This window comes from Sus scrofa, chromosome 5 (genome assembly GCF_000003025.6).
Source record: "Sus scrofa isolate TJ Tabasco breed Duroc chromosome 5, Sscrofa11.1, whole genome shotgun sequence".
In the NCBI taxonomy this organism is placed as follows: Eukaryota; Metazoa; Chordata; class Mammalia; order Artiodactyla; family Suidae; genus Sus; species Sus scrofa.
The window spans coordinates 64,408,091-64,435,041 of record NC_010447.5 but is presented as its reverse complement, the minus strand read 5'-3'; the positions used below and the strand labels follow the sequence as shown (position 1 = coordinate 64,435,041).

General features: G+C 51.5%; 1 protein-coding gene across 1 annotated transcript in view; it reads left to right on the top strand.

Moving 5' to 3' along the window:
- Positions 1-14,865, top strand: part of CD9 (CD9 molecule) — a 39,607-nt gene extending 24,742 nt beyond the window's left edge. The window contains 7 exon segments of the mRNA NM_214006.1: positions 1,482-1,584; positions 8,937-9,034; positions 9,657-9,731; positions 11,352-11,450; positions 11,856-11,945; positions 12,573-12,656; positions 14,366-14,865. Coding sequence (NP_999171.1) covers positions 1,482-1,584; positions 8,937-9,034; positions 9,657-9,731; positions 11,352-11,450; positions 11,856-11,945; positions 12,573-12,656; positions 14,366-14,431 — 615 coding nt within the window. The 3' untranslated portion in view covers positions 14,432-14,865.

Genomic DNA, 26,951 nt, shown 5'->3' with positions numbered 1-26,951 from the left:
GCTGGGCCCCTGCTCTTGGTGGTCCTGAGAGTCAGCAGAACCCAGACTGAACTAGAGCATCCAGGCTTACCACTCCTGTTTGACAGATAGGAAAATTGAAGCAATAGAGCTTCAGAAAATTCCAGACCCTCACTATGGACACTGCTGTGGATGTAGACAAGATTTTGACTCTACTGCAGGCTAAAGTCCTGGGTTTCCCCTCCCACTGCTGCCATCTCCACTCCACTCAGCATGTCTAAACCTGCTGCCAAGTCATGGGGGAAAGGAGAGAAGCAGAGAGAAGAGGCCTGTCCATACTGCAGGCTGTCCCAGCCCCTGGGGCAGAGAACCCGGCTCCCTGAGGGGCAGGGCTGTGACACAGGGCTCCTCTATGGAGGAGGGTGAGCCAGCGAAACCTGGGGCTGGGCGTTGGCCCCAAGCCCACACACCCTTGTCCAGCTGGCCACTGCCCACAGCCTGTGAGTCACCCCGGCAAGTCTGGTACGGGCCAGTGATGGGGAGGGGTGCTTGGCTGGCCTGGAGGGGGCAGGGCAGGGGGCCTCCTTCATGGCACCAAGTCCAGCAATGCCTAATGGACTGGGACTGATGCTTTAGTCTTGCCTTATTAGGAGAGTCTGCCCTTGAGGGTCCAGGATCTCAACTTGCCTGTCTATGAAATGGGATTTTCTTTAAATTATAGGATTGGACAGTTCCTTGGAGGTTTCTGGTCTGATGTTTATAAGGGTCACTCATAATAAGGAAGTGTCCACCTAAACCACGAGTTGGGCGGGTCCGCTTGGAAGGCTTCCCTGTGAGAAGCGGGAGGGACCAGATGTGGGAGAGGCGTCCCTGAGCAGCGTGGTGTGGTCAGAATCACGCTGCTCTCATGGCCCAGGGGTGTGCCTGCCCTTTGGGTGGTTTTTTTCTTTCTTTATTGTTTGCTCTATCTACACAGTAGTGCAGGAGACACAAATGGTGAAAGAATAATTGTAACGTGAATACTTGTGCCGCCGCCACCCAAATCAAAGCTAGAATATTGCCCATGCCCTAGACCTCGCCCCCCAGCAGAAGTTCTGCCCTCTCCCTACTGGCCACTGCTCACTTGGCTTTATGATCATCACTTTCTTCTTTTTCTGTTATCATTTATATGCACCCCCAGTCATTTTAACTGTATGGAATCATAATGTGTGTATTTGGTGCTTTTTGCTTCTGTTTAACACCATGCGGTGTGCTCATAGTTTTGCGCAAACTATGGTTGGTTCATTTTCAGTGCTGTATAGTATTCTGTTGTCCACGCAGTACCCCTTCTCTCCCTGTAGTGTTAGTAGATAATTTATTCCCCAGCTGGCTGATACTTTTAGCAAATGGCTTGATCTCCTGCCCCCACCACCTCCCCATCTACTGCTGCCTAGTGAGGGGGGCACAGGTCGAGTGTGGCTCCCCTGGGGACCACGCTGTCCCTGGCAGCCAGGCTCATGCCGACATGCTGTGTCTTCTTACAGCTCGCTGGGATTGCAGTCCTTGCCATTGGACTATGGCTCCGATTTGACTCTCAGACCAAGAGCATCTTCGAGCAAGAAAATAATAACTCCAGCTTCTACACAGGTGAGTGGGCGATGTTGGTGCTGCCCCAGCTGCGGAGAGTCCATGGACCCAGGGGCTTGGGTTGGGGGGGACTTTGCTCTGGCCACATTGCCATTTGGCCATGCACAGCTGCGCTTTTGTGTGACTGTGCCCGTGCATTTGCATTTGACTGGTGCAGATTCTTTTTCCAAGTTGACCAAGCCTGGCTTTTGGACCATTCTCTGATGTGAAATCGGTTCTGCCACAGCCACTGCCGCTCTGGAGGATTTCAGAGCCCCGTCCTTGTCCCTGAACCTCTCTCTTCATTTCATGTCTTCTTAGGCTTATTCATTTCCTTAACTTTTTTTTTTTTTTTTTTTTTTTTTTTGTCCTTTTGCCTTTTCTAGGGCCACTCCCTTGGCATACGGAGGTTCCCAGGCTAGGGGTCGAATCGGAGCTGCAGCCACCAGCCTACGCCAGAGCCACAGCAACATGGGGTTCAAGCTGCGTCTGCGACCCACACCACAACTCACGGCAACGCCGGATCCTTAACCCACTGAGCAAGGCCAGGGATCGAACCCACAACCTCATGGCTCCTAGTCGGATTCCTTAACCACTGCACCACGACGGGAACTCCTCATTTCCTTAATTTAAAACAACTCTGTCCAGTGCCAGGAGGAGACGAAACATCTCCCCACGGTTCAGACAGGAGTTCAGAGACCCAGAAGACCCACTTCCCAGTTAACCCAGACCAGTCACAGCCCTTCAGACCCTCGTGCTAGGGCACATGCCATGTGTGTTAAGTTTTATTTGCCTGTTTTCAAAGTGCTCTGGCTTTAGGGCAAAGGCTTCCAGTTTGAACGCGAATAGTTTTAGCAGGTTCCTTTCTGCACACGGGCTCCTTGGCATATTTTCTAGCATCGTTCTGTCACCTTCACCACCGTATTGCCGCGTAAGGGCTTCTAGAAGGTGTGGGAGCACTGGGGCTTGTCCCGTGCAGCTCCCCAGGTTCTGAGTCAGCTCATGGAAGCTGCGGCTCTCCCCTCCTCCTGGGCGGGGGATAGGAAACACTTCATTTGTGAGAAATAAAAAGCAGCCCCTATTTTTAGGAGGCTCCTGTCATGTCATCAGGCTCAGAGTGTTGGTCACTTCCAAGTGACCAACTAAGTTTGGTCACTTCCCTTCCACCCACCAAAGAAGTTATTTTTAAAAAAAGACAGAGCAGACAGTCTAAAGAGCGTTATCACCCGCGCCTTCAGGAAGAACTCAGTGGCCGGTGGCATGTGACTCCCTCCTGCCTCCCGGTGCTGGCCTGGCGCAATCTGCCTGGTGGCCTTTTCTCTGCTTTCATTGCTTTTCGGTGGTGGCATGAGTTGGGGTGTTTTCGGGCGTGTCTCTCTATTGCCAGAAAGTAAGGGAGAGAGAAGTACAATGTATGTTTTTTTTTTAACTACACACAGAGTTTCTAGGGAACGGGTTTCAGTAGTGCCCTGACTTGTTTTAGCAATGGCATTTTTGTGTGAGTTTTTTGGCCACAGCAGCGAGCCTGGAATGCCATCCTGTGAGCTAAGGCACTGGGGCCGCAGGGTAAGGGCAGCTGCTGAAGGCAGGCCTTGAGCTCTCTGCCTCACGTTCTATCTCAGAGGGAGAACCATCCATGGGGAGTGCAGATCTGCAGCAGGTGCATGCAAGCAGGTGGCCTTGTCCTAAGAGCCCCTGGCCTCCCTGCACTCTGAAGGTGCCTGACCCCACACTTGCAGTCACTCCCAGTATCTCTTGTCTGCTACCACTTGGGCTCCTTCTGTGCATTTTTACATGTGGGAGGTGACAGATAAGGCGCCCAAACTTGTGGCCCTCCAGACACAGGGCTTGGATGTGAAGGCAGGCTCAGGAGAGCTTCATCTTATCTGGGCTGGACTGTGGGGAGGAGGCCCCGTGTAGAAATAGGAAATGTCTCCACTGACTGAATGTCCCCTCTGGGGGCGGGACGGCTCTCTAGGCCTTTTGACTTTCTCCCAACTGTAGTGGGGCAGGGAGACAAGCTCCCAGCCCCGGCAGCCCAGCAGGTGACAGGTGGAGAAGGTAGGCAACTGCAGAGGCCGGGCCTGCCTCTGGGGACCTCCCGGAACCCAGATGCCCAGGTCATCGCAAGGCCCTTCTGATGGCCAGTGGTCCTACCTGAAGTGACCAGGAGGTGTTCTGAAGGCACATCCCAAAGAGACACAGCACTCCCTCCTTGGGAACACATGGCCACTGCCCCCTGAGCCCTGATGGGTGATTACCGACCCTCTAGGCTGGACCTCCTTCCCGAAAGGGCTCAGCTCTGGAGACGTCATCCTCCTGGCACAAGGATGGAGACAGGGACATCATGCAACGTGATCAACTGAGGGACCCCTCGGATCCGGCTGGGCCCCGTGCTTCGCTGAGTGCTGTGGGCCACTGAACACTTGCCGTCCACGGGCAAAGGGCCAAGGAGGCTTCATTCTCTCTGTCCCGTCCCCTCTCGGGCTGTGACATCAGCCTTTGTTTTGAGCCAGAGCCCCTCTTCCAGCAGAGAGTGCCAGCTCCACCCCACCGCTCTTCCTGACATCATGGGGTGACTGTCCCCTGCACTGGGGCACAGACTGCCTGTAGGGAAACCCACAGGCCGGCCTGGTCACGCAGCCGACCTCTCAGGAAACCTGAAGGACCCAAGGGTGTCTTTTCTCCTGCAGAGGCCACATCTTTCAGAGTAGAGAGAAGGGGCCTAGCCAGGCAGAGAGGCCAGCAAAGAAAGAGACACTCAGAACACTCTCTAGTGGATCCAGACCAGCTGACAGCCTTATATGGGCCGTCTCTCCGATTCGGGCCCTGGAGATTGAGCCCGTGAGCAGTGTATGTAATCCCAGGCTGCAGACGTGTTGGGAACTTCTTTTTCTTGGGCCCAGGCCAGCAGCCCTTCTTAACTCCTTGATGTCCTTCCAGAACCATAGGGCATCTGGGGGCTCTAATCAGAGTCCAGGCGCATCCACTCCCTCCCCACCCACCCACCCCCCATCCCCCCATCCCCCCATCCCACCCCAGGACCAGTCCCCTGATGATTTTCAGGATCTGAGCCACGTCTGTGACCTATACCACAGCTCACGGCAACACTGGATCCTTCACCCAGTGAGCAAGGCCAGGGATCGAACCTGCCACCTCATGGTTCCTAGTCGGATTCGTTTCCACTGCGCCACGATGGGAACTCCTCTGTCTGTATTTCCCATGAAGCCCACCATGATGGGAACTCCAGTTCTACTCTTGAGGAATGTAGCTGTCCTGCAGCGCCCACCCCCTTACCCAGCTCCATCCGGCCCCAGAGCCCCAGGGGAAAACTGGCAGAGAGGTCCCGGGCAGTTTGTTTTGTCGCTTTGTGCCTGGTTTTCCCATCCTGACCCTGGCAGAGCTTTACACCCACATCTCCAGGCTGAGACCTACATGCTCGACAGACAGAGTTCACTGTGGCCTCGTAAACAAGAAGAGCCATCAGTGCGATGGAGAGGGATGGAGAAAGAGCCTTTGGGGTTAGCAGACTTAGGGTTCCTCTGAACCCCTGCTTGATGTATTTGGAGGCAGTGGACTATTCTCAGCAAGTGAGGCCAGAGGCTCTGCCACATTTTGCACTGCCCTCAAACAGGTGTGGGGGGTGCTGTTTGCAAGATGGGGGTCAGGGTGATGACAGAGGCTCATTGTCCCCTCCCTTCCTGAGGCCGAGAACCCCAATAAACAGGTGAAAAAGAAGGCTTTGGGAGTTCCCGTTGTGGCGCAGCGGAAACGCATCCGACTAGGAACCATGAGGTTGCAGGTTCAATCCCTGGCCTCGCTCAGTGGGTTAAAGATCTGGTGTTGCTGTGAGCTGTGGTGTAGGTTGCAGACGCGGCTCGGATCCCACGTTGCTGTGTCTGTGGATGTGGCATAGGCTGGCGGCTTCAGCTCCGATTGGACCCTGGGAACCTCCATATGCTGCAGGTGCAGCCCTAAAAAGACAAAAAAAAAAAAAAAAAAGCTCCTGTGTAAAGGATACCCTGGCAGATGCTGCTGCTGCACCAGAAGCTTTTTTTCCAACTAAGCCTATCATGTCAGATTGAAAAAAGCAGAATCAACAACCCTTAAGCAAATGAACAGCATAATCCGAGAGAAGGCTCCGTGACAAATCACTTCTTCCATGAGTCAGACCGAAGGCCAACATCCACTCGTTTTATAAAGGGAACTGCTCTGTCATTTAGCACCATCCGCCTCTGCAAACAGGCTGGGGTGCAGACCGGGAGGAGCCTGTGCAAGGGGAAGCCCTGGATGACCCTTAGAAGCAGCAGCCCAGGCCCTGCAGTGGCTGGAAGGCCGCAGGGGGTGCTGCTCAGAGCTGAGCTGCCCCATGGCTTGATGGCCGCTGCTAAAACCCCCACAAGCAGCCGCCAGGGAAGAGCTGGTCCTTATCTCCAGCTGGAGAGGGTGAAGCCCAGATGCCCCAGATCTGCAGCTGCCCAAGCAGAGATTTAAAACCAACAAGACCCTTTGTCCTAATGTCTTCTACTGAGCCCAAGAATGAATATTTAATATTAACCAACAGGCCCAATAGGAGCGCGTTCTCTCTGCGTGGGAAAAGCTTTTGCCTCCAGTGGCTCTCTCACTGCCAGCCCAACTCCCTGCCTTCTGCCAGAGTCGCTCAGGCCTCTGGCCTGGGATCTGGACATAGAGAAAACACGTCTGTCTGATCACTCCTCTCAATTCTATTTTATGTGCTTGTCAATCCTTTTGATCTCTTAATACCCCCATTTGTTCAGCCCCTGTGGAGCTCAGAGGAGTGACCTCATCTGTTGCCGTCTTGCCCCGATGGGAGCGATGAGAAGAGTGATGAGATGGGGAGAATCAGGCCCGCGTTACTGCTCACAGGGAGGTGGGGACAGCAGAGCCCAGACCCCAAAGCGCCCTTCTCCCACAGTGCCTGCGGGGTGGGGGGGCCATCATGCCCCCCCAAGTCCAGCCCATGGCCCCACATATTGGACGACCCAGGAGGATGGGACTTGACTCGAGGACAAGCTGCCTTTGTCCCCTTGCCCAGTCTGGGCCAGGCGTGCACGGGGACAATACTCATATTCATCAGGGTTTGCCTGCAAGCCCACGTGACCTGACATCACGACAGATGTGGGGGGACGGGCAGAGGACAAATGCTCCCTTGTGTGTGCTCCGGCCAGGCTGCCCAGGAGCTTCAGCTGCTGGCCCCACTGGACAGCTTGCTGCCGGCATGGCTCAGCCCCGTGCTGAGAGTACAGATGTGGGAAAATGAAGTCACTGTGACACCTGCTGGGATTCTCATCCTCACAGCGTCCTGCTATACTATGGGGAAGCACCCCTACTTGAGGGAGGTGTCCCTGGCCCCAGTGAGGACAGCAGGGAGGGAGCGGTACATCATCAGGGAAACTCATCTTCACTGGGGTTAGTCACAGCTGTCATCTAATAGCTGTTGGTACATCAACTATACCTCAATAAAAAGATAAAGACTTTAGGGAGTCCCCATGGTGGCAGAGAGGGTTAAGAATCGACTAATATCCATCCATGTGGTTGCGGGTTCGATCCCTGACCTCTCTCAGTGGGTTAAGGACCTGGCATTGCTGTGAGCTGTGATGTAGGTTGCAGATGTGGCTTAGATCTGGCGTTGCTGTGGCTCTGGCATAGGCCGGCGGCTATAGCTCCGATTCCACTCTTAGCCTGGGAATATCCATATGCCACAGGTGCAGCAGCCCTAAAAGAAAAAAAAGAAAAAAAGATAAAAACTTTAAAAATGAATGTTAAAAAGATTAGCAATAGCCAGCACTTGTGTACATTTAGAGCTGCTTGCCTGATCCTCATGGCAGTCCTTGAGGTGGGTATTTTTCCCATCCACGGTTTACGGATGGAAAACCGGAAAACCGTTGCACAGAGAGATTAAGTGGCTTTCAAATGCAGGCATTTGGGCCTTCAGAGCTGGTGCCTTCGACATGTGACCATAGCCCCTCCCAAGGGTAGACAGAATATGCCTGCAAGCCAGGGAGGCCTGGGACCTCTCTGCCAGTTTTCCCCTGGGGCCCTGGGGCCAGATGGAGCTGGGTAAGGGGGTGGGAGCTGCAGGACAGCTACACTCCTCAAGAATAGAACTGGAGGTACCATCATGGTGGGCTTCATGGAAATACAGAGGAGTTCCCATCGTGGCGCAGTGGAAACAAATCCAACTAGGAACCATGAGGTGGCAGGTTCGATCCCTGGCCTTGCTCAGTGGGTAAAGGATCCAGTGTTGCCGTGAGCTGTGGTGTAGGTCACAGACGTGGCTCAGATCCTGAGTGTCTGTGGCTGTGGCTGTGGCCAGCAGCTGTAGCTCCGATTTGACCCCTAGCCTGGGAACCTCCATATGCCACAGGTGCGGCCCTTAAAAAACAAAAAATAATTAGAGCTGCTTGCCCCTCTGGACATTCCCTGGGGGAGTTTGGAATAACCAGGACCAGGGCCGTGTCCCTGTGGAACTCACAACCCTTCACCACCCCCTCTCCATGGGCCACCCCGACTGAGCTCTTAGGGACGTGTCACTCACCCACCCTCTAGCAAGGAGGATCCTTGCCACCCTTAACCTGGGGTAACTGAATTGCAGCTGTGAGCTCTCACGAAAGTATAAGCGATCTTTTGAAATATTCTAGCAACCAACGTCTCATTTTACTAATCAGAAAATCAAAGCCCAGAGAGGGAAAGTGTCTTACCCAAGATCACACAGCAGTTGGTAGTGGAGTGGGCACCATAACAAGCGTCTTCTGGCCCCCGGGCTGTGTTCTCTGCACTAGAGCGAGGTTCTCATGCCCTCGGATGGGGCTCACTGCTTGTGCCTGGCTGCCTCTGGGCAGCGGGGCGGGGAGGCATTCCCTCTGGGAAGCTGGCAGAGCTGCCTGCCCAGAGCGTGGATGTCGCAGCGTGCACAGCCCCTTCCTGCTGACACCTGCCTCCGACAGCCTCTTCTCTCAGGTAGAGGCCAGCAGGAGGCTTGTCTAGAGTCACTGGAAGTTGGCCCAACTTTAGAGGTTCTAATTTAATTAGTGGGAATGAAGCCATCCTGCAGGAAACAGCTGACTGATGGGACCACTTTGTCCTGGATATAATCTGGGGGTCCCGTGGGTATTCTTTGTCCTAGGTCGGGGGTAATGGGCATCTTACCCGCTTCCAGGTAGGCTGAGGGCTTGGTGAGCGGGTCCTGGAAGAGAGGTAGGTGGCGGGAGACAAGGGAGCAGAGGTGGAGGAGTTGAGGGGGGATGGGGCCCCCCTGAGATGGGGGCCTTAAGGATGCGGCAGAGGAGACAGAACATGCCTGGGCCTCACGCTAACATCTCCTCGTCCTGTCCTCTGCTCTGCCCCCTCAGGAGTTTATATTCTCATTGGAGCCGGCGCCCTCATGATGGTGGTGGGCTTCCTGGGCTGCTGCGGGGCGGTACAGGAGTCCCAGTGCATGCTGGGCTTGGTGAGTGTCCCCTCCGTGCCCACAACCCCTGGGCCTCCCAGGTCCCCCACCCAAGAGTTCATGGAACGGGGGATGGGGTGGGGTGAAGCCAGTCCCTGGGGCTTGAGCAGGGCTCTGTCTCCTCCCCACCCCACCCGTGGTGACTCCTCTTCCTTCCTGGAGCCTCTGTCTTATCACTTCCTTTAGGCGACTAAGTGCCAGGACTTTGCTTTCCCCTTTTTCGAGGACCACGTTTGCTTTTTTTCTCTGAATCCACAGGTACCTTCGTCGCCTCTTCTCGTTTCAAAATTTGTTACAGTTTTGCTCAGACTCCAGAGTGTATCCAATTCCTTCTTTCCTCAAATCTCTACGGTTTTTGTGAGCGGGATGGCATTGTATCACTACCTCTTCCTTCCCACCTTAGAAATACCGATCCTGGGGTCTGTGTCAGCGCTCTCCTCCTGCAGCATTTTCCCTCCTGGCCTTGGCTGGGTGCTAGCACCTCTGTAACCCTCCTCCCACCCCTGCCAGGCATCCGCTCCCGCCCCCAGATGCCCGGTCCCCAGACGCCCTGTCTCCAAAACGCCCTCTGCTTGTTCCGGCCAGCCGGGACCACACCTCACCTCAGCCCTTTCCCTTCCAGTTCTTTGGCTTCCTCTTGGTGATATTTGCCATTGAAATAGCCGCGGCCATCTGGGGATATTCCCACAAGGATCAGGTAGGTTTTTCCCAGAAGGTCTCCTGGGAGTGGGGGGGATGGAGGAGGATGGCAGCGGGAGGGTGTCCTGGCAGGTCACTTGGGTCAGCCTTCAATCATGAGACGTGCCTCTTACCTCACCCCGTTCCCACGTGGGCATCAGAATGGTCCCTCCCAGGGTGGGGAAGGCGAGCGGTTACACTGCCCTGTGCAGGTGCCCACCGCTGCTTCCCGTGACCGCAGAGCAAGGCCTTGGCCTTCAGATCGTGTCCTTGAGTCTGTGTGTCTGCTGCTCACCCCTCAGCAGTCCCCCGACCCCAGCTTCCCTGGAGCAGGACTTAGGAAAACATGGCTTTGTGTAGACTGTACACGAACCACCCCCCCACCCCGCCCTCGTTCCCTCACCGAGTCTCTAAATAGGTGCCACCATCAGCCCCGAGCTGTGCCGCACTCTCTGGGGGTTCCAGAGCTGTGGTCCCCACTTCAGGGAACTTTGCCACCTAGTGTGGGAGAGCAACATGCCATTGATGAGTGTTACAGAAGCCTCATGGGATTTGAAAAGCTGGGGTGGGGAAGAAGAGTGTCTTCTGGCTCCGTGGAGGGGAGGTGTGGACCTAAACCTGGAAGGAGAGAGAGGATTTCAGGAAGAAACTTGGTGAAGTCAGGGGCTTCCAGCAAAGAAGGGGTCTGAGCACAGCTGAGCATGGGCTCCGTGGGGAGCTAGGGAGGCCCCGCGTCAGAACGGTGTCTTGGAAAGGGCAAGGGCTGTCTCGCCATGGGTAGCAGGAGAAGCAAAAGAAGAGAAACACTGGATGCAGGTGGGGTGGGGGGATTTAATTATCCAGATGAGAAAAGCTGTAGCCATGGAAACAGGGAGAGCTAACGACGAAGGATACTAAAAGAGAATGCTGGGGATGGGTCACTTCCCTGATACTGGAGGGTGGGGACCAAGGGAAAGAGCTAGTTCTCACCCCGTATTTACTCTGTACCACACACTGTGCTAAGGGCTTCACATGCAGTATCACCTCTAAATCCTCAAAATAACCTCTGAGGTAGAGACCTCTTATCACCTCCATCCTACATTCACAGAAACTCATGTACAGAGAGCTTTGGTAACTTGCCAAATATCACATAGTCTCAAAGTGGGGGAAAAAGAAAAAGTAGAAAAAGATGGAAGCCTGAGGAACTAGTAGGAGTAGGACTCTTTTTTTTTTTTTTCTTTTTTGTCATACCCACAGCATGCAGAAGTTCCCAGACCAGGGATCAAACCCATACCACAGCAGTGACAACACTGGACCCTTAACAGCTAGGCCTCCAGGGAACTCCCAGGATTTTTTTTTTTTCTAATTCCTTAAATTGAGATGATTTAATTTTGTCTCTAGGTAGAAGGGAAGGAGCCAAATGGGGCTGAAAGGACCAACCAGAGGTGCAAGAAGGGAAAGTGGCTGGAGGGGTTCCTAGAGGATGTGGGAGCAGATAAGGGACCCCAGAGGCCCCAAGGGGGCCATGCTGGCCCAGTGGCTTGTCCGCTCCATGGCATTTCCGAGTGTGGGAATTTGTGGCTGAGCATGAATGAGATGGGAAGTGCCATTTGTTCATAAAAAAAGCCATCTCTGCTCTTCTCTTATCTGTGCATCCCAGGTGATCAAAGAAGTCCAGGATTTCTACAGGGACACTTACAACAAGCTGAAGGGCAAGGACGACCCCCAGCGGGAGACTCTGAAAGCCATCCACTACGCGGTACGCTGGCCTCACAAAGATGCCACCCTTCTCTCCTCCCCTTGCTTCAGAACTTGTGTGTATCCCTTCCAATCCTCTTGGGGGGTTGGTTTTTCGGGGTTTTTGTGTTTTTGGTTTTTTTTTTTTTCTTTTTAGGGCCACACCAGCAGCATATGGAGATTCCCAGGCTAGGGGTCAAATTGCAGCTAGAGCTGCCACAGCAACACCAGATCCGAGCTACATCTGCAGCCTGCACCACAGCTCATGGCAGCACCGGATCCCTGAGCCACTGAGCAAAGGCCAGGGATTGAACCCGCATCCTCATGGATAATAGTCGGATTTGTTTCTGCTGCGCCACAACAGCAACTCTTCAATCCTCTGTTTGATTTTGTCTCTCTCACCCCATCCCTGCCCTTCTCTCTGCAGCTGGACTGCTGTGGTTTAATGGGGGGAGTGGAACAACTTCTGGCAGACATCTGCCCCCAAAAGGACGTACTCTCAAGCCTCCCAATGAAGGTAAGCTGAGGCGCGAGACCCTTGCGTCCCTGCCCAGCTGCTCTGGGCAGATCCCCAAAAGGCAGCCCTGCACTCGGCCCCCTTGTCCCAGGAAGACGGCGTCCCAGTGTTTGCTAAACACCTGTTTCCTCAGGAAGGACCCACCATGGCCCTCCCCTTTCTCCCCTGGCCCGGGTGTTTCCTCAAGGGCAGCAAAGGTCAGGGAGATAACAAAGCATTCCAGCTCCTGCAACAACTGGGCACCTGCAGCTGCCCGCCACGCCCTGCCCTGCAGCCATTGTGGACACGGGAGCTCCCAGGCCTGGATGTTTGCTCTTCGGACTTGGGAGCAGTTTGTGATGAGAAGTTTGGGCGAATGTCCAAACTTTCAAGTTATAGGAAGTAACCCTGTGGCCAGAGAAGACGTAGGCCCCCAAAGCCAGGGCTCACCCCTCTTCCATCCCTGATGTCTTGCCCAGCTTTGGGGGCCCCTCCTCCCACATCTCCCTCCCCCGGTTCTCCCTCCCATCCGTCAGCCAGTCCCCAAGCCCGGGCTCTGGGTATGAAATGCGTGCTGGGGGGAGGGGCTGGGGGAGAGCCTGAAGCAGGGACCGTGTGTGACCTGGATCTTGGTTCTGCCCGCCTAAGCCCTGCCCTGAGGCCATCAAAGAGGTCTTCCAAAACAAGTTCCACATCATTGGCGCTGTGGGCATTGGGATCGCCGTGGTGATGGTGAGTGTCGGGGGTTTCGGAAGCGAATAGTCCTTCTGGTAGGTAAGATGTATTGAGCGCTTGCTCTGGCCAGGCACTGGTGTTTTTTTGCTTTTGTTTTGGGGGGCTGGTTTTCAGTTGCTCCGCGGCACATGGAGTTCCTGGGCCAGGGATCAGATCCAGGCTGCAGTGGTGACCTACATGGCAGCTGCGGCAACACCAGATCCTTAGCCCACTGTGCTGGGTCAGGGATCAAACCTGCGTCCTCATGCTCCCAAGACGCGGTCAATCCCATGGCACCATAGCAGAAACTTCCAGGCACTGTTTTAACGAATCAGCTAATGTGTCAGCCTATGAAGGGGGGAACCATTGGTATTCCCATTTTACAGACTCCTGGGCTGGAGAGACAGAGAGGGTTGAGTACGTTGATCCAAGGCTCTGAGGCCATGAGTGAGGCATCTGGGACTTGAGGTCTGCGTCTCCAGAATCCATTCCCTTAGTCATTAAGGTTCAGGGGTAAATGTAAGGTGATTTCGCTGCACCTGGTCCGCAGAGCACACCTGGAGCAGCAAGGATGTCAATCTCCCAGGTCTGTTAGTGTTCCTGGGATGATCTCCAGGTGCAGGATGATCTTCATCCTGCACCTGCTTTTCTTTGCCCCAAGAAAGGAGTTAGTTCCGTGGAAGCTACAGGGATGTGGACTGTCACCTGCCCCTGTGGTTGGAGAGACACACAACTAGGAGACCAAAAGCTTCCAACAAGCTACTCTCTTGCCCATGAGCCCCCAGAAACCATCAAGGGCCAGCCAGGTTCCCTGGGGTCCCCCCTCCCCCAACGAGGGCTCAGTAAGGCTTTGTAGGGGACCCAGCCCTCCTCTGCCCCTTGCAAAGACTCCCCCCAAGAGAGAATCGCTTTTCTTCTTCATTAGGTTATTTGCACCTTCGTCTGCAGCTACAAAAGCTCCACTCAGCTTTCAGTAAAAGACATAATGGTACCTTTAAAACTAGAATATAAGAGTTCCCTGGTGACCTAGCAGTTAAGGATCTGATTTTGTCAATGCTGTGGTGCAGGTTCGAGCCCTAGCCCGGGAACTTCTGTATGCCACGGATGCAGCCAAAAAAAAAAAAAACCTAGAATATAAAGCACAGACATATGGAGTTCCCTTCATGCTGCAGTGGTTAATGAATCTGACTAGGAACCATGAGGTTGCAGGTTCAATCCCTGACCTCACTCAGGGGGTTAAGGATCTGGTGCTGTGGCTCTGGCGTAGGCCAGCGGCGGCAGCTCTGATTGGACCCCTAGCCTGGGAACCTCCATATGCCGCAGGAGTGGCCCTAGAAAAGGCAAAAAGACGAAAAATAAAAAGTAAATCACAGACATATGGAAAGAGGGAAGTGTAAGTCTTGCCCTGTGGACATTGGAACATCTGGAATTTGAACATTAACTTCGGCTCCGCGCTTCCTTGTCGCACCCTGAGAGTCCCCAGGGAGCTTGGTCATGCGCCTGCAATAGCCAGCGGCTACAGACTCAGAATCCCACACCGCCTCCCCACTGCTGGCCATCAGCTGTCTCCCCTGCGTCTCTCCTGCTTCACACCCTTGACCTGGTTTGGCCTCAGAGGCAGACTCTCCTTGTCATTTGCTGGGGCCCGAGGGACTCCTGTCTCCGCTCTCCTTCTGCCTTCCCACGGTGAAGCCACCCTGTCCCTCACAGCCCGTCCTGTCTTGCAGATTTTCGGCATGATCTTCAGCATGATCCTGTGCTGTGCCATCCGTCGGAGCCGAGAGATGGTCTAGAGTCAGCCTCGCAGCCCTGAGCAGGAAAGTCCACCCCTGAAGACTATTGGTCATCTTCTCGGGGTCCTGTTTGTATTTCTTTTGGTTTTCTTTGCCACTAACTTTAGTATTCAGTCTGCATTTCTAAACAAAACAAAAAAAAAGTTATTCTATGTTTATGTTTGTAATGCTTTATTCAATATTGATATTTGTAGTTAAGGGGTTTGGGTTTGCTCGGGTTTATATTTGTTTGGTCATTTGTTTTTGCTTATTATGTAAAGCAGAAATCCTGCAATGAAAGGTACTATATTTGCTAGACTCTAGACAAAAGATATTGTATATAAAGAGTTTTTTTTCTTTAAATAGATAAAAAAATGTCTATCAAATTTAATCAGGTTGTAACTTATGTTAAAGACAATTTGATACATAATAAAAGATGATGACAACGTCCTGAATTGGTTTGGGGGTTTTGCGTTCCTTATTTTTTTGGAGTTACTTATTTTTCAGATGTCTTTCACCTGCTGTTTGCTCTCACTGTATTTGTATGAGAAGTAAGTGGGGGGAGTTCCCTTTGTGGTGCAGCAGAAACAATCCAAATAGTATCCATGAGGACATGGGTTCGATCCCTGGCCTCGCTCAGTGGGTCGGGGATCCAGCATTGCCCTGAGCTGTGGTGTAGCTCAAAAACATGGCTCAGATCCCGAGTTGCTGTGGCTGTGATGCAGGCCAGGAGCTGTAGCTCTGATTGGACCCCTAGCCTAGGAACCTCCATATGCTGAGGGTGCAGCCCTAAAAAGCAAAAAAAAGAAGTAAGTGAGAAGGCTGGTCTTCCTACTTGACTAGTGAAGATGTCAAGGCAGGGTGAGGTGAAGGGATTTTGATCCAAGATCACACCGTTGTTCATAGCATCCACTCTAGAACCTCAGTATTTGTTGGTTGAATGAATGAGGGTGTACCCGTCGGGGCTTAATCAGAGAGGCAGCATATTAAATACTTTTTTCTAGAAATTTGACCTTCTGCAATCACTGGAGCTGGTTAAGCCATCTCTATAAGGGTATTGTCTTTGCTTCTGAGGCTGGCACTTGACGCCCACGGAGCAGAGAGTCAAGGAAGGACAGATGCAAAGAACGTGGGTGAGAACGAGAACGTGGGTGGAGCCCCTGAGGACCGGCAAATCTGGTCCATTCCTGTTCCCCATGGTGGTGGCGTGGGTCCTGCAGAGGCCGGGACCGATAGAGTGAAACCAAACACACCCTGGCTGGCCGTGGAGAAGCTAGTGAGCCAGCCAAGAAGCAGCAATTTGTGTGAGCTAAGGAATGACCGCTGCTCCACCTCCGCCTGCTTCACTCTAACCAGAAAAGGTCAGGCAGGGGGATGCTGGGGGGTGTCGGTCAGCCTCACCAAGTCTCCATGTGGGAGACAGTCTTCACCCAAACGTCTACAGTCTAGCCTGCAGTTCAGAGCATGAAGCCAGCAATTACAACAGAGTGAGATAAACACTACAAGAGAGGAAGTACAGAGGCAGAGGAAACCGGTTTTTATTTTCCACTCCTTAATTCAGTTTGGGTGCACTCAACATCTTTTTAAAAAGAATCAAAATGGCCCTGAATACCATCACATTTGAAAAAAAAATCAGGGCGGGGAGGACCCGTTGTGGCTCATCGGTAATGAAGCCGATCAGTATCCATGAAGACGCAGGCTTGATCCCTGGCCTCACTCAGTGGGTTAAGGATCTGGCATTGCCATGGGCTGTGGTGTAGGTCACAGACGTGGCTCAAATCTGCATTGCTGTGGCTGTGGTGTAGACCAACAGCTGCAGCTCCAATTCAATACCTAGCTTGGGAACTTCATATGCCACACATGTGGCCCTAAAAAGACAAGAAAAAAAAAAAATCAAAACACCAGTGTTCACTAAAGCATTATTCACAAGAGCCAAAATGTGGAGTTCCGTCGTGGCGCAGTGGTTGACGAATCCGACTAGGAACCATGAGGTTTCGGGTTCGATCCCTGGCCTTGCTCAGTGGGTTAAGGATCTGGCGTTGCCGTGAGCTGTGGTGTAGGTTGCAGATGCGGCTCGGATCCCATGTTGCTATGGCTGTGGCGTAGGCTGGTAGCTACAGCTCCAATTAGACCCCTAGCCTGGGAACCTCCATATGCTGCCGGAGCGACCCAAGAAATGGCAAAAAGACCAAAAAAAAAAAAGAGCCAAAATGTGGAAACAACCCAAATATCCATCAACAGATGAATGGATAAACAAAATGAAATAGATCCATGCAATGGAATATTATTTCAACTTAAAAAGAAATGAAATTCCAACACATGCTTCAACACAGATGATCCTTAAAGACATTAGGCCAGTAAAAATAAGCCAGACATGAAAGAACAAATGCTGTAGGATCCCAATTATATTAGCTTCCCAGAACGGGTAAATTCATAGAGGCAGAAAGTAGGCTAGCAGTCATCAGTGGCTGGGAAGGGTGGAATAGGAATTATTGTATAATGAGTGCAGAGTTTCCATTTGGGATGCTGAAAAATTCTGGAAATGGATGGTGGTGACAGTTGCAAGGAGTATCTTAGTTTTATTTTACCACAATTAAAAAAAAAAACGAAAACCCAAGCTCGATTAGCATCCTTAGGTCTCTTTGCTGTTCTATGGCCCTAGTCTGATCAATTAGAGGCCTTAAGGGCTAACGGTACAGTTTCAGTTGTGGGACTAGTCAATCATTTACGTAAGAATGAATGAGACTGTCCTAATTCATAGCATCACAATTCCTGATCAATGCTAAGATCCGCCCTGCTGGGGACCGCCAGCTCCCTCTGGGAAAAGCAGGTCCCCTACACACACCTCCCAGTCCTGGTCTCTCTGCTGCAGAGGGTGCTGTCAGTACACCAGATGCTGCTACTTCAACCCAAGGATATCCCAGGGTGAAACCCTCTCTCTGTTTGTTGTAAATAACAGACTCAGTTTGTTATTGTAAATAACATCTCACTCAAGTGAAAGCCAACAGTTTATTAAGAACATGGGTGGTAGGGAGTTTCCATCGTGGCGCAGAGGTTAACGAATCCGACTAGGAACCATGAGGTTGCGGGTTCGATCCCTGGCCTTGCTCAGTGGGTTAAGGATCCGGTGTTGCCGGGAGCTGTGATGTAGGTCGCAGATGTGGCTTGGATCCCACATTGCTGTGGCTTTGATGTAGGCCCTCGGCTACAGCTCCGATTCGACCCCTAGCCTGGGAACCTCCATATGCCACGGGAGTGGCCCTAGAAAAAGACGAAAAGACAAGAAAGAAAAAATATGGGTGGTGGGAGTTCCCTGGTGGCTCTGCATGTTACGGAACCGGTGTATTCACAGCTGTGATGTGGATGTGATGCCTGGCCTGGGAGCTTCCGCGTTGCCATGGAGGGAGTTGCAGAACACAGGTGGTGTCTCATGGAACCCAAGAAGGGAAACACAGTTGAGCTGTAGGACATCCTGGAACCATGGACGCAGCACTCCTACCTTGCTCCACTTTTTGCCCCCTTAGGGCCGCACCCTCGGCATATAGAAGTTCCCAGGCTAGGGGTTGAATCAGAGCTGTAGCCGCGGGCCTACGCCACAGCCACAGCAACACTGGATCCAAGCCGAGTCTGTGATCTACACTGCAGCTTGCGGCAATGCTGTATTCTTTAACCCACTGAGCGAGGCCAGGGATTGAACCCGCATCCTCATGGATACTAGTCAGGTTCTTAACCTGTTGAGCCAGGACAGGCACTCCGGGAAGGAGGTTTGAACTAGCACCTTAGTACACTCCAGAGGACAGTGAATTTTTACTTCACTGATAGGCTAGGGCATCTTAGGAGCTTCTTGGGCACAAAATGGAAAAGTATGAGTGCACTGGACAGCACAATTAAGCAGATCTATACCTGGGTGAACCCCACCCCCAACAAGGGCAAGGGTCCTGCTTTGCCCTTCCCTGGTCAATGTTTCCAACGATAACTTGGAATGTTATGACTTATTGTAGGTTTCGCAAAGCTCTGAGAAATACCTAGTAATTTGGATAACAGCTTTATAGTTCGAAGATATCTTGGTCAAGAGTAGTGGATTAAGACCCAAGAGGATACACATCAATAATGAAATCAAGCAGTCTGTGTAATTCATTTTTTCAGGGTCACACCTGCAGCTTATGGAGAATCCCAGGCTAGGGATCTAATCGGAGCTGTAGCCGCCCGACCTATATCACAGCCACAGCAATGCCAGATCCAAGCCACGTCTACAACCTACACCACAGCTCATGGCAACACCCGATCCTTGACCCACTGAGCAAAGCCAGGGATCGAACCCACAACCTCATGGTTCCTAGTCCAATTCGTTTCCACTGCGCCACAATGGGTGTGATATGTTTAGCACAGTTCCTGATCCTTACCCTTCAAGAAGCTGAGTAGGTTAAGCACATATTTGGTCCATTGGATAATAGGCTTTATCCCTCATATATTTAAGTCCAGAAGTAAACTCAGGTGTTGATTTAGCAGCGAGGCACAGTCAAAGACAGCATCTCTGCGGAGAGCCCCTTGCGGTGCAGGGGAAAGGAATCTGACTAGTATCCATAAGGATTCAGGTTTGATCCTTGGCCTTACTCAATGGCGTCAGGGATTGGCGTTGCTGTGAGCTGTGGGGTAGGCCAGCAGCTACAGCTCTGATTCAACCACTGCCAATTTGACCCCTAGCCTGGGAACTTCCATGTGCTACAGGTGTAGCCCTAAAAAGAAAAGAAAAAAAAAAAAACTACCTAGAGAGCTATAAGGGGGACCGGGGTATATGTCATCCCAGGGGCCACAATAACTCAGGGTGGGACTCACGGGGGACAGATTTTTGGCTTAATGCCAAGACAAACTCCTTAAACCCAGGCCTGTCCAAGATGGATGGGGGCCCCCGGGATAAGAAGGGGCGCCAGAGGAGGCTGGAAATGGGAACTTGAGAAGCTCTCACATCCCTTCCACCTTAGAGATCTCATAAAGAGTGGGTCTCCACACCCGCTGGGGCTCAGCGGGTTTAGAATCCAGCTAATATCCATGAGGATTCAATCCCTGGCCTTGCTCAGTGGGTTAAAGGATCGGGCGTTGCTGCAGGTGAGGCTCTAAAAAGAAAAAAATGGGAGTTCCCATCGTGGCGCAGTGGTTAACGAATCCGACTAGGAACCATGAGGTTGCGGGTTCGATCCCTGCCCTTGCTCAGTCGGGTTGACGATCCGGCGTTGCCGTGAGCTGTGGTGTAGGTTGCAGACGCGGCTCTGATCCCGCGTTGCTGTTGCTCTGGTGTAGGCCAGTGGCTACGGCTCCAATTAAACCCCTAGCCTGGGAATCTCCATATGCCGCTGAAGCGGCCCTAGAAAAGGCAAAAAGACAAAAAAAAAAAAAAAAAAAAAAGAAAAAAATGGATAAATGAAGTGCAGGTTTCCAAGCAAATACTCAGGAAATCAGCACTCTGTTTTTGTTTTCACTTGGGGGGGCAAAGGGGAGGGGAGGGCCACTAGGAAAGTAATAGGAACAGTGACCATGTCCACAGACAGCCCCCAAGCATTTCAATGTAATTGTTCCATTTTCCCCAGTGCCACTGTTGGGCTGTTCGAGATGTGTGCAGATAGAGCAGGGGGTCCCTGGAGCAGGAGGACCAGAAAGAGTTTCTCTGTGGGTGTTTTTTGCTTTGCCGCCCCCTCAGCATGTGCAAGTTCCCAGGCCAGGGATGGAACCCACGACACAGCAGTGATCCAAGCCCCTGCAGTGGCAACACCAGATCCCTAACCCGATGCACCCCAGGAGAACACTCAGGAATGGTTTTCTGGACATAAGAGAAACCGTTTTGACCTAAATGGCTTGGGAATCCAGCCAGACCACAATGGTTATCAATGATCTTAAGAGAACAAAAGAATAGGAACACAGGAAAAGCAATCAAGGAACAGTAGTTCAGCCATAAAACACAGTCCTAGCTCCTCCCCAAGGAACATAATGTCTGATAGATATCATTTATTTATTTATTTATGCATGCTTTTTAGGGCCGCACCCATGGCATGTGGAGGTTCCCAGGCTAGGGGTGCAATCGGAGCTGCAGCTGCCGGCCTACACCACAGCCACAGCAACCCCAGATCTGGGCTGTGTCTTCAACCTACACCACAGCTCACGGCAACGCCGGATCCTTAACCCACTGAGCCAGACCAGGGATCGAACCCGCAACCTCATGGTTCCTAGTCGGATTCGTTTCCGCTGCGCCATGACAGGAACTCTGATATCTTTTCACTCTGCAGAACCTCAGGCCCCCCTCCCAAGTGGGGGCTGGAGTGATGATGTTGATCTTTTCCGATGTTCGTGACTTCAGTCAACTAAAGCTTGAACTCTGTCCACCTTTGCCCCTATTCTGTGTTGAATTTGCCTCTGCTCAAGCCCCTTCGTGAATACACATGTACCCTTAGCTTCAATCTTCCCCAATTTTGCTGTTTTGGAAAAAACTCCCCAGTGTTCTCCTTATTTCCCCTAGCAATAAATCCTTTTCCTGCTCTCTGGCTTGGATGGGTCTTTTGGCTCCACACCCACGAAGAGGTAAACCCAGTTTTCTGGTAACCAAGATGCAAAGAAAAGAGTACCCCAATTTGGAGTTCCCACTGTGGCCCAGTAGGTTAAGGATCCAGCATTGCCACAGCTGTGGCCTGGAACACAGCTGAGCCTTGGATTCCGTCCCTGGCCCAGGAACGAATATGCCACAGGTGTGGCTGGAAAAAAAAAAGCAGGAACTCCTGTTGTGACTCAGCAGGTTAAGAATACGACTAGTATCTATGAGAATGTGGGTTCAATCCCAGGCCTTGCTCAGCGGGTGAAGGATCCGGCATTGCTGCAAGCTGCAGTGTAGGTCATGGATACAGCTCAGATCTGGAATCTGGCATTGCTGTGGCTGTGGCATAGGCCGGCAGCTGCAGCTCCAATTCAACCCCTAGCTTGGGAACTTCTATATATTGCAGGTGTGTGCTCCCCCACACACAAAGAAAAGAAAGGAGCACCCCAACCTTTAAATAATGGGGTTTGGGGGAAGGATAGTCAGCATCTCAGCAGCCACACTGCGACTTCTGCATTTCTGTGCTTCCAGCCTGGATTGTACAGCAGACCCGGCAGAGGCCAGAGACAGTGGCTCCTCCCAGCTCTACCTGTGGCCTCCCAGCTTCTCACTGCATCTCAGCCTCCAGCCCCCTTAGCAGAAAGGACCAAACAGGTAGTCAGCCCTATCCAATAAGAAGCATCCCTACTGGCACCTCATCAGGACCCTGATCCTGGTGCCAGGGGTCAGGGTGAAGGGAGCAGGGTCCGTGCTCAGGACGCCCCATGGCCTACCAAGCACAGGATATTAGGCAGAAGGACCTTCCGGAGACAGCTTTCCTGCTGAGAGCTGACTGGCTCAAGGACCACCTAGGACCACCTGGGCCAGCCCCCCAAGAGGAGCCCACCCCATAGCATCCATACCCCAAGGGGATCTGCGATGGAATTCTCAGAGTAGCTAGGCCTGTGCAGGGGTGTTCTCCTTATATAAGTAAGACCACACTCTCGAGGGCTGGGACCACGCGTGTGGGCCTTGGGAAAGGGAAGTTACAAAAAGGGTCTGAGAACCACGGAAAGACAATGGCAGAGCCAGCCACAGGTTCATGGGTCCCAAGCCAAGGCTGATCAGAGTCTTAGGACTTTATTCCACCAAGCTAAGTTCTCTGCTCTCCCCCTCCGCCCACCAGCCCCTCAGTTTTGATGCTGGCTTGGAGAGGCCTGAGCAGCTAATGTAATCGTTTCCACTCAAACATTGGCTGGCAGACGCCTGGAGAACTAATTCGATTTCTTTCCTTTTAAATTGGATTTCCCCAAACCAGCTGCTTCCCCTGTGGCAATGTAGGCAGGGTCAGATCTTCTCCCAGAGTAGAAACCCCACTACTCTGCCATGTCCCACGCAGCCAGAGCTGACTGGCCAAGCCGGGCGGTGAGGGACCCAGTGGGGCTGTTCTAACATGGCCTGCAAGGACCATGCGTCTCAGCAGAGTTTGAGCCGTCCGCCTCACCCTCAGAACCGCCTGCAGGAGTTCTTGTTGAGGCTTAGCAGAAATGAATCTGACTAGCATCCATGAGGATGCAGGTTTGATCCCTGGCCTCGCTCAGTGGGTTAAGGATCCAGCATTGCTGTGAGCTGTGGTGTAGGTCGAAGATGCGGCTTGGATCCCACATGGCTGAGGCTATGGCGTAGGCTGGCAGCTACAGCTCCAATTCAACTCCTCGCCTGGGAAACTACATATGCCTCAGGTACTGCCCTAAAAAAAAAAAAAAAAAAAAAAAAGAACTGCCCATAGAGTGAGGGGTGCCAATTAAACTTTGTTGCTCGCCATCTAGTTCTCCAAGCATGAAGTCTTGAGCCACTTCAATTGCTGCCCTTCAACCCCCCTGAAAGGAGTTCAAGGTGGAGATTAGGAATGAGGCACTCCCTGCTCTGGGAAAAACTGGCAGAACAAGCCTTCAGCTAGGCAGATATTTTCAAGAGAAAATTTAATGAGCCCAATTTCTTGCATCTTCTCATATCTAGAAAAGACTAAAATCATTAATGGAGATGCCTGTCCTCATGACCAGCATCAAACTTCTGACAAAATGTGTGCTTGAGGAGTTCCCATTGTGGCTCAGTGGTTAGCGAATCCGACTAGGAACCATGAGGTTGCGGGTTCGATCCCTGCCCTTGCTCAGTGGGTTAAGGATCTGGCGTTGCCATGAGCTGTGGTGTAGGTCACAGATGCAGCTCGGATGTGGCGTTGCTGTGGCTGTGGCGTAGGCTGGTGGCTACAGCTCTGATTAGACCTCTAGCCTGGGAACCTCCATATGCCACAGGAGTGGCCCCAGAAATGGCAAAAAGCAAAAAAAAAAAAAAAAAAAAAAAGCGTGCTTGATTGTATGTATTTTCCCTTCACTACAATCATATATGTTCTGACTTTCTGATCGGGATGGAGTAGAATAGTTACAAGGGTAAGTTATAGGGAGATCAAGTAAGGGACAATAGATAGGGAAACCCAGGGGATTTGGGAAGACCACTGTCAGTTAATAACTGTTCAAGAAAGCCATCAGAACAAAGCAGGCTTGGAATTCCCGTGGTGGCACAGTGGAAACAAATCCGACTAGGAACCATGAGGTTGCAGGTTCGATCCCTCCCATGGGTTAAGGATCCATACGCTGTGGGTGTAGCCCTAAAAAGACAAAAAAGAAGAAGAAAAAGAACAACAACAAAGCAGGCTTGTTTAACTATAAAACCATAAATAAGAGCATAAGATACACCTCAGGTCATTAAGCGAAAGATAAACTGAGTCCTGCATTCAAGTTCAGTGAGATAATGATCCTGAGAACCGAGGACAGGAATGTAAGGGGAAGGTGACATTCCAAAGTAGGAGACCCTCATTATATGGAAACCAGAGGTCATTCAACATATTTCGGCAAATGTTACCACCCTTCTGCTGATTTGAATAAGCACCAGGAAGATCCTAGTTTGACCTCATTGGGTCAAATACTTTCTTACCCATTACGAAGGAGGAGCTAATGATGGGAAGCCTGATGTCCACGTGAAGAATGAAGAAGGCAGTCTTGTTCCCTCCCCATTTTCCTTGGATTATAAAAATGTAACCCACCTAATCCTGGGGCAGAGCCTCCTTGCCTGCCTGCTTGTATCTCTCACAAGCATCCTATCAGACGCTTCTTCAGAGCAGTTCCTCAGCTATCTGAGAGGCTGTCTCCTGGGTCCCGTGAATGAAAAATGTCACCTGCCATATCAGTAAACAAAGAATGTTGCCGCCACCAAGCCATCAGCCACTGCAGCTTCCTGCACTATGTACCCTGAGGGGACTGAGGATGGAGGAAAGCAGGATACTGGCCCTGGATAGATAGTTAAGGTCCATATCAAAGGAATGATTGTCTTTTTTTTTTTTTTTTTTTTTTGCCTTTTCTAGGGCCACTCCCTCGGCATATGGAGGTTCCCAGGCTACAGGCTAGGGGTCTAATCGGAGCTATAGCAGCCAGCCTGAACCAGAGCGGCAGCAACGCAGGATCCGAGCCGCATCTTCAGCCTACACCACAGCTTACAGCAATGCTGGATCCTTCACCCACCAAGCAAGACCAGGGATCGAACCCGCAACCTCATGGTTCCTAGTCGGATTCGTTAACCACTGAGCCACAATGGGAACTCCTCAAAGGAATGATTTCAATGAGCCCAGATTCTTGTCTTACCATACATAGAAAAGTGCTAAATTCATTAATTTAAGACGTCTGGTTTTCTTTTCTTTTTTTCTTTTTAGGGCCACACCTATGGCAGATAGAGGTTCCCAGGCTAGAGGTCGAATTGGAGCTGCAGCTGCTGTCCTACACCACAGCCACAGCAACACGGGATCTGAGCCATGTCTGCCACCTGCACCACAGCTCATGGCAACGCCGGATCCATAAACCACTGAGCGAGGGCAGGGATTGAACCCACAACCTAGTTCCTAGTCAGATTCGTTTTTGCTGCACCACAATGGGAACTCCTGCTTTTCTTTAATTAACAGTAATCTTTTGATGTTCCAACTTCCTGGGACATTTTTTTGCAAAAACACCCCTATATGCTGGCTCCTCCCTTACCTCTCAGAACAGTGCCTCAGATCAGTTTTGACAGGCATGGAGTAGGGCCAGTCTGGGTTTAGGCTGGGTTCAGGCCCGTAGTGCCATCAGTTTCAATTTGAGAGGCTGTCTTCTGGGCTTAAGTCCTCAGAAAATCCACCAAATAAAACAAAATTCTCAACGTTTAGGTTGTGCTTTTTTTTTTTTTTTTTTTTTTTTCAGTTGACAGACACATGGATTATTCTAGATTCTAAACACATGGGGACATCATGGGGCAAAGAAAAGAGGTGTGGGCTTGCCCAGGACCGCAGAGTGGACCCAAGAAGTGCCATGGCCATGGGGGAGGGGCTGGTGGGAAGTTGAGATATTTTCCTCTACCTTCCAGTCCCTCTGGCTGGTACAAGAATTTAATCGATGCAAAACGGATTAAGAGGAGAAAATCAAACAAAAATTTCTCCTTGGGAGAGACCTAGGAAACCTGAGTAATCCTCACCTTAAAGACCATTTCCAGGAGTTCCCATCGTGGCTCAGAGGTTAACAAACCCCCCTAGCATCCAGGAGCAGGTTCGATCCTTGGCCTCGCTCAGTGAGTTAAGGATCCAACGTTGCCATGAGCTGTGGTGTAGGTTGCAGACGCATCTTGAATCCTGCGTTGCTGTGGCTCTGGCGTAGGCCGGCAGCTATGGCTCCGATTCGACCCCTAGCCTGGGAACCTCCATATGCCGCGGGTGTGGCCCTAAAAAGATTAAAAAAAAAAAAAAATCATTTCCAGCTGAAGACAAAAGAGAATATTGAGGGTGGGGGGAGCCAATTAGGGGAGGTAACCAGGAAAAACAGAGCAAACAAGGTAAGGCTGTGAGGCACATTCAAGCCAACACCTCCATTGATAAGAGTTTCTAGAGATCTGGTCATTCTCTTCCTGGTACAAGGAGAAAGACACTTCTAGGTGTTCCCATCGTGGCTCAGCAGAAACGAATCTGACTAGTATCCATGAGGACGCAGGTTCCATCCCCAGCCTCAATCAGTGGGTTAAGGATCTGAGGATACCATGACCTGTGGTATAGCTTGCAGATGTGGCTCGGATCCCAAGTAGCTGTGACTGTGGCGTAGGCTGGCAGCTACAGCCCCAGTTGGCCTCCTAGCCCAGGCGCCTCCATGTGCTGTGGGTGCAGCCCTAAAAAGATTTTTTTAAAAAAGAATAAAAGAAAGACACTCCTGCAAGTGGATATTTCCCTTACAAATGAAGATGTTTCTTACAAAAGGGTAACTTCTTGGTTTGCAGAGTTGCTTTCAGATCCTCTGTTCCTTAGAAAATAATCTGCTTAAAATAATTAACATGCCAAAGAGACATTTTGAGGTGCCAAATTCTGGTTCCCCCCAGAACAGAGACAGTGAAACAGATCTACATTCAAAAGCCCTGCCCCTGGCATTCAACTAGCATGGCCTGGGCCTTTGTCTCTTCATGTGTAAATTGGAGCTGATTAAACCTCTCAGAGGGTAGCTTTGAAAATTAAACGTAGGAGTTCCTTCATGGCTCAATGGTTAACAAACCCAACTAAGATCCATGAGGATGTGAGTTTGTTCCCTGGCCTCACTCAGTGGATTAAGGATCTGGCATTGCCGTTAGCTGTGGTATAGGTCGCAGATGTGGCTTAGATCCAACATTGCTGTGGCTTTGGAGTAGGCTGGCAGCTATAGCTCCAATTTGACCCCTACCCTGGAAACTTACATATGCAGGATCGACCCTAAAAATCAAAAAAAAAAAAAAGGACAGACAGACAGACAGAAAGAAAAAGAAAATTAGGAGTTCCTGTCATGGTGCAGCAGAAACAAATCCGACTAGGAACCATGAGGTTGCAGGTTCGATCCCTGGCTTTACTCAGTGGGTTAAAGATCCAGGGTTTCTGTGAGCTGTGGC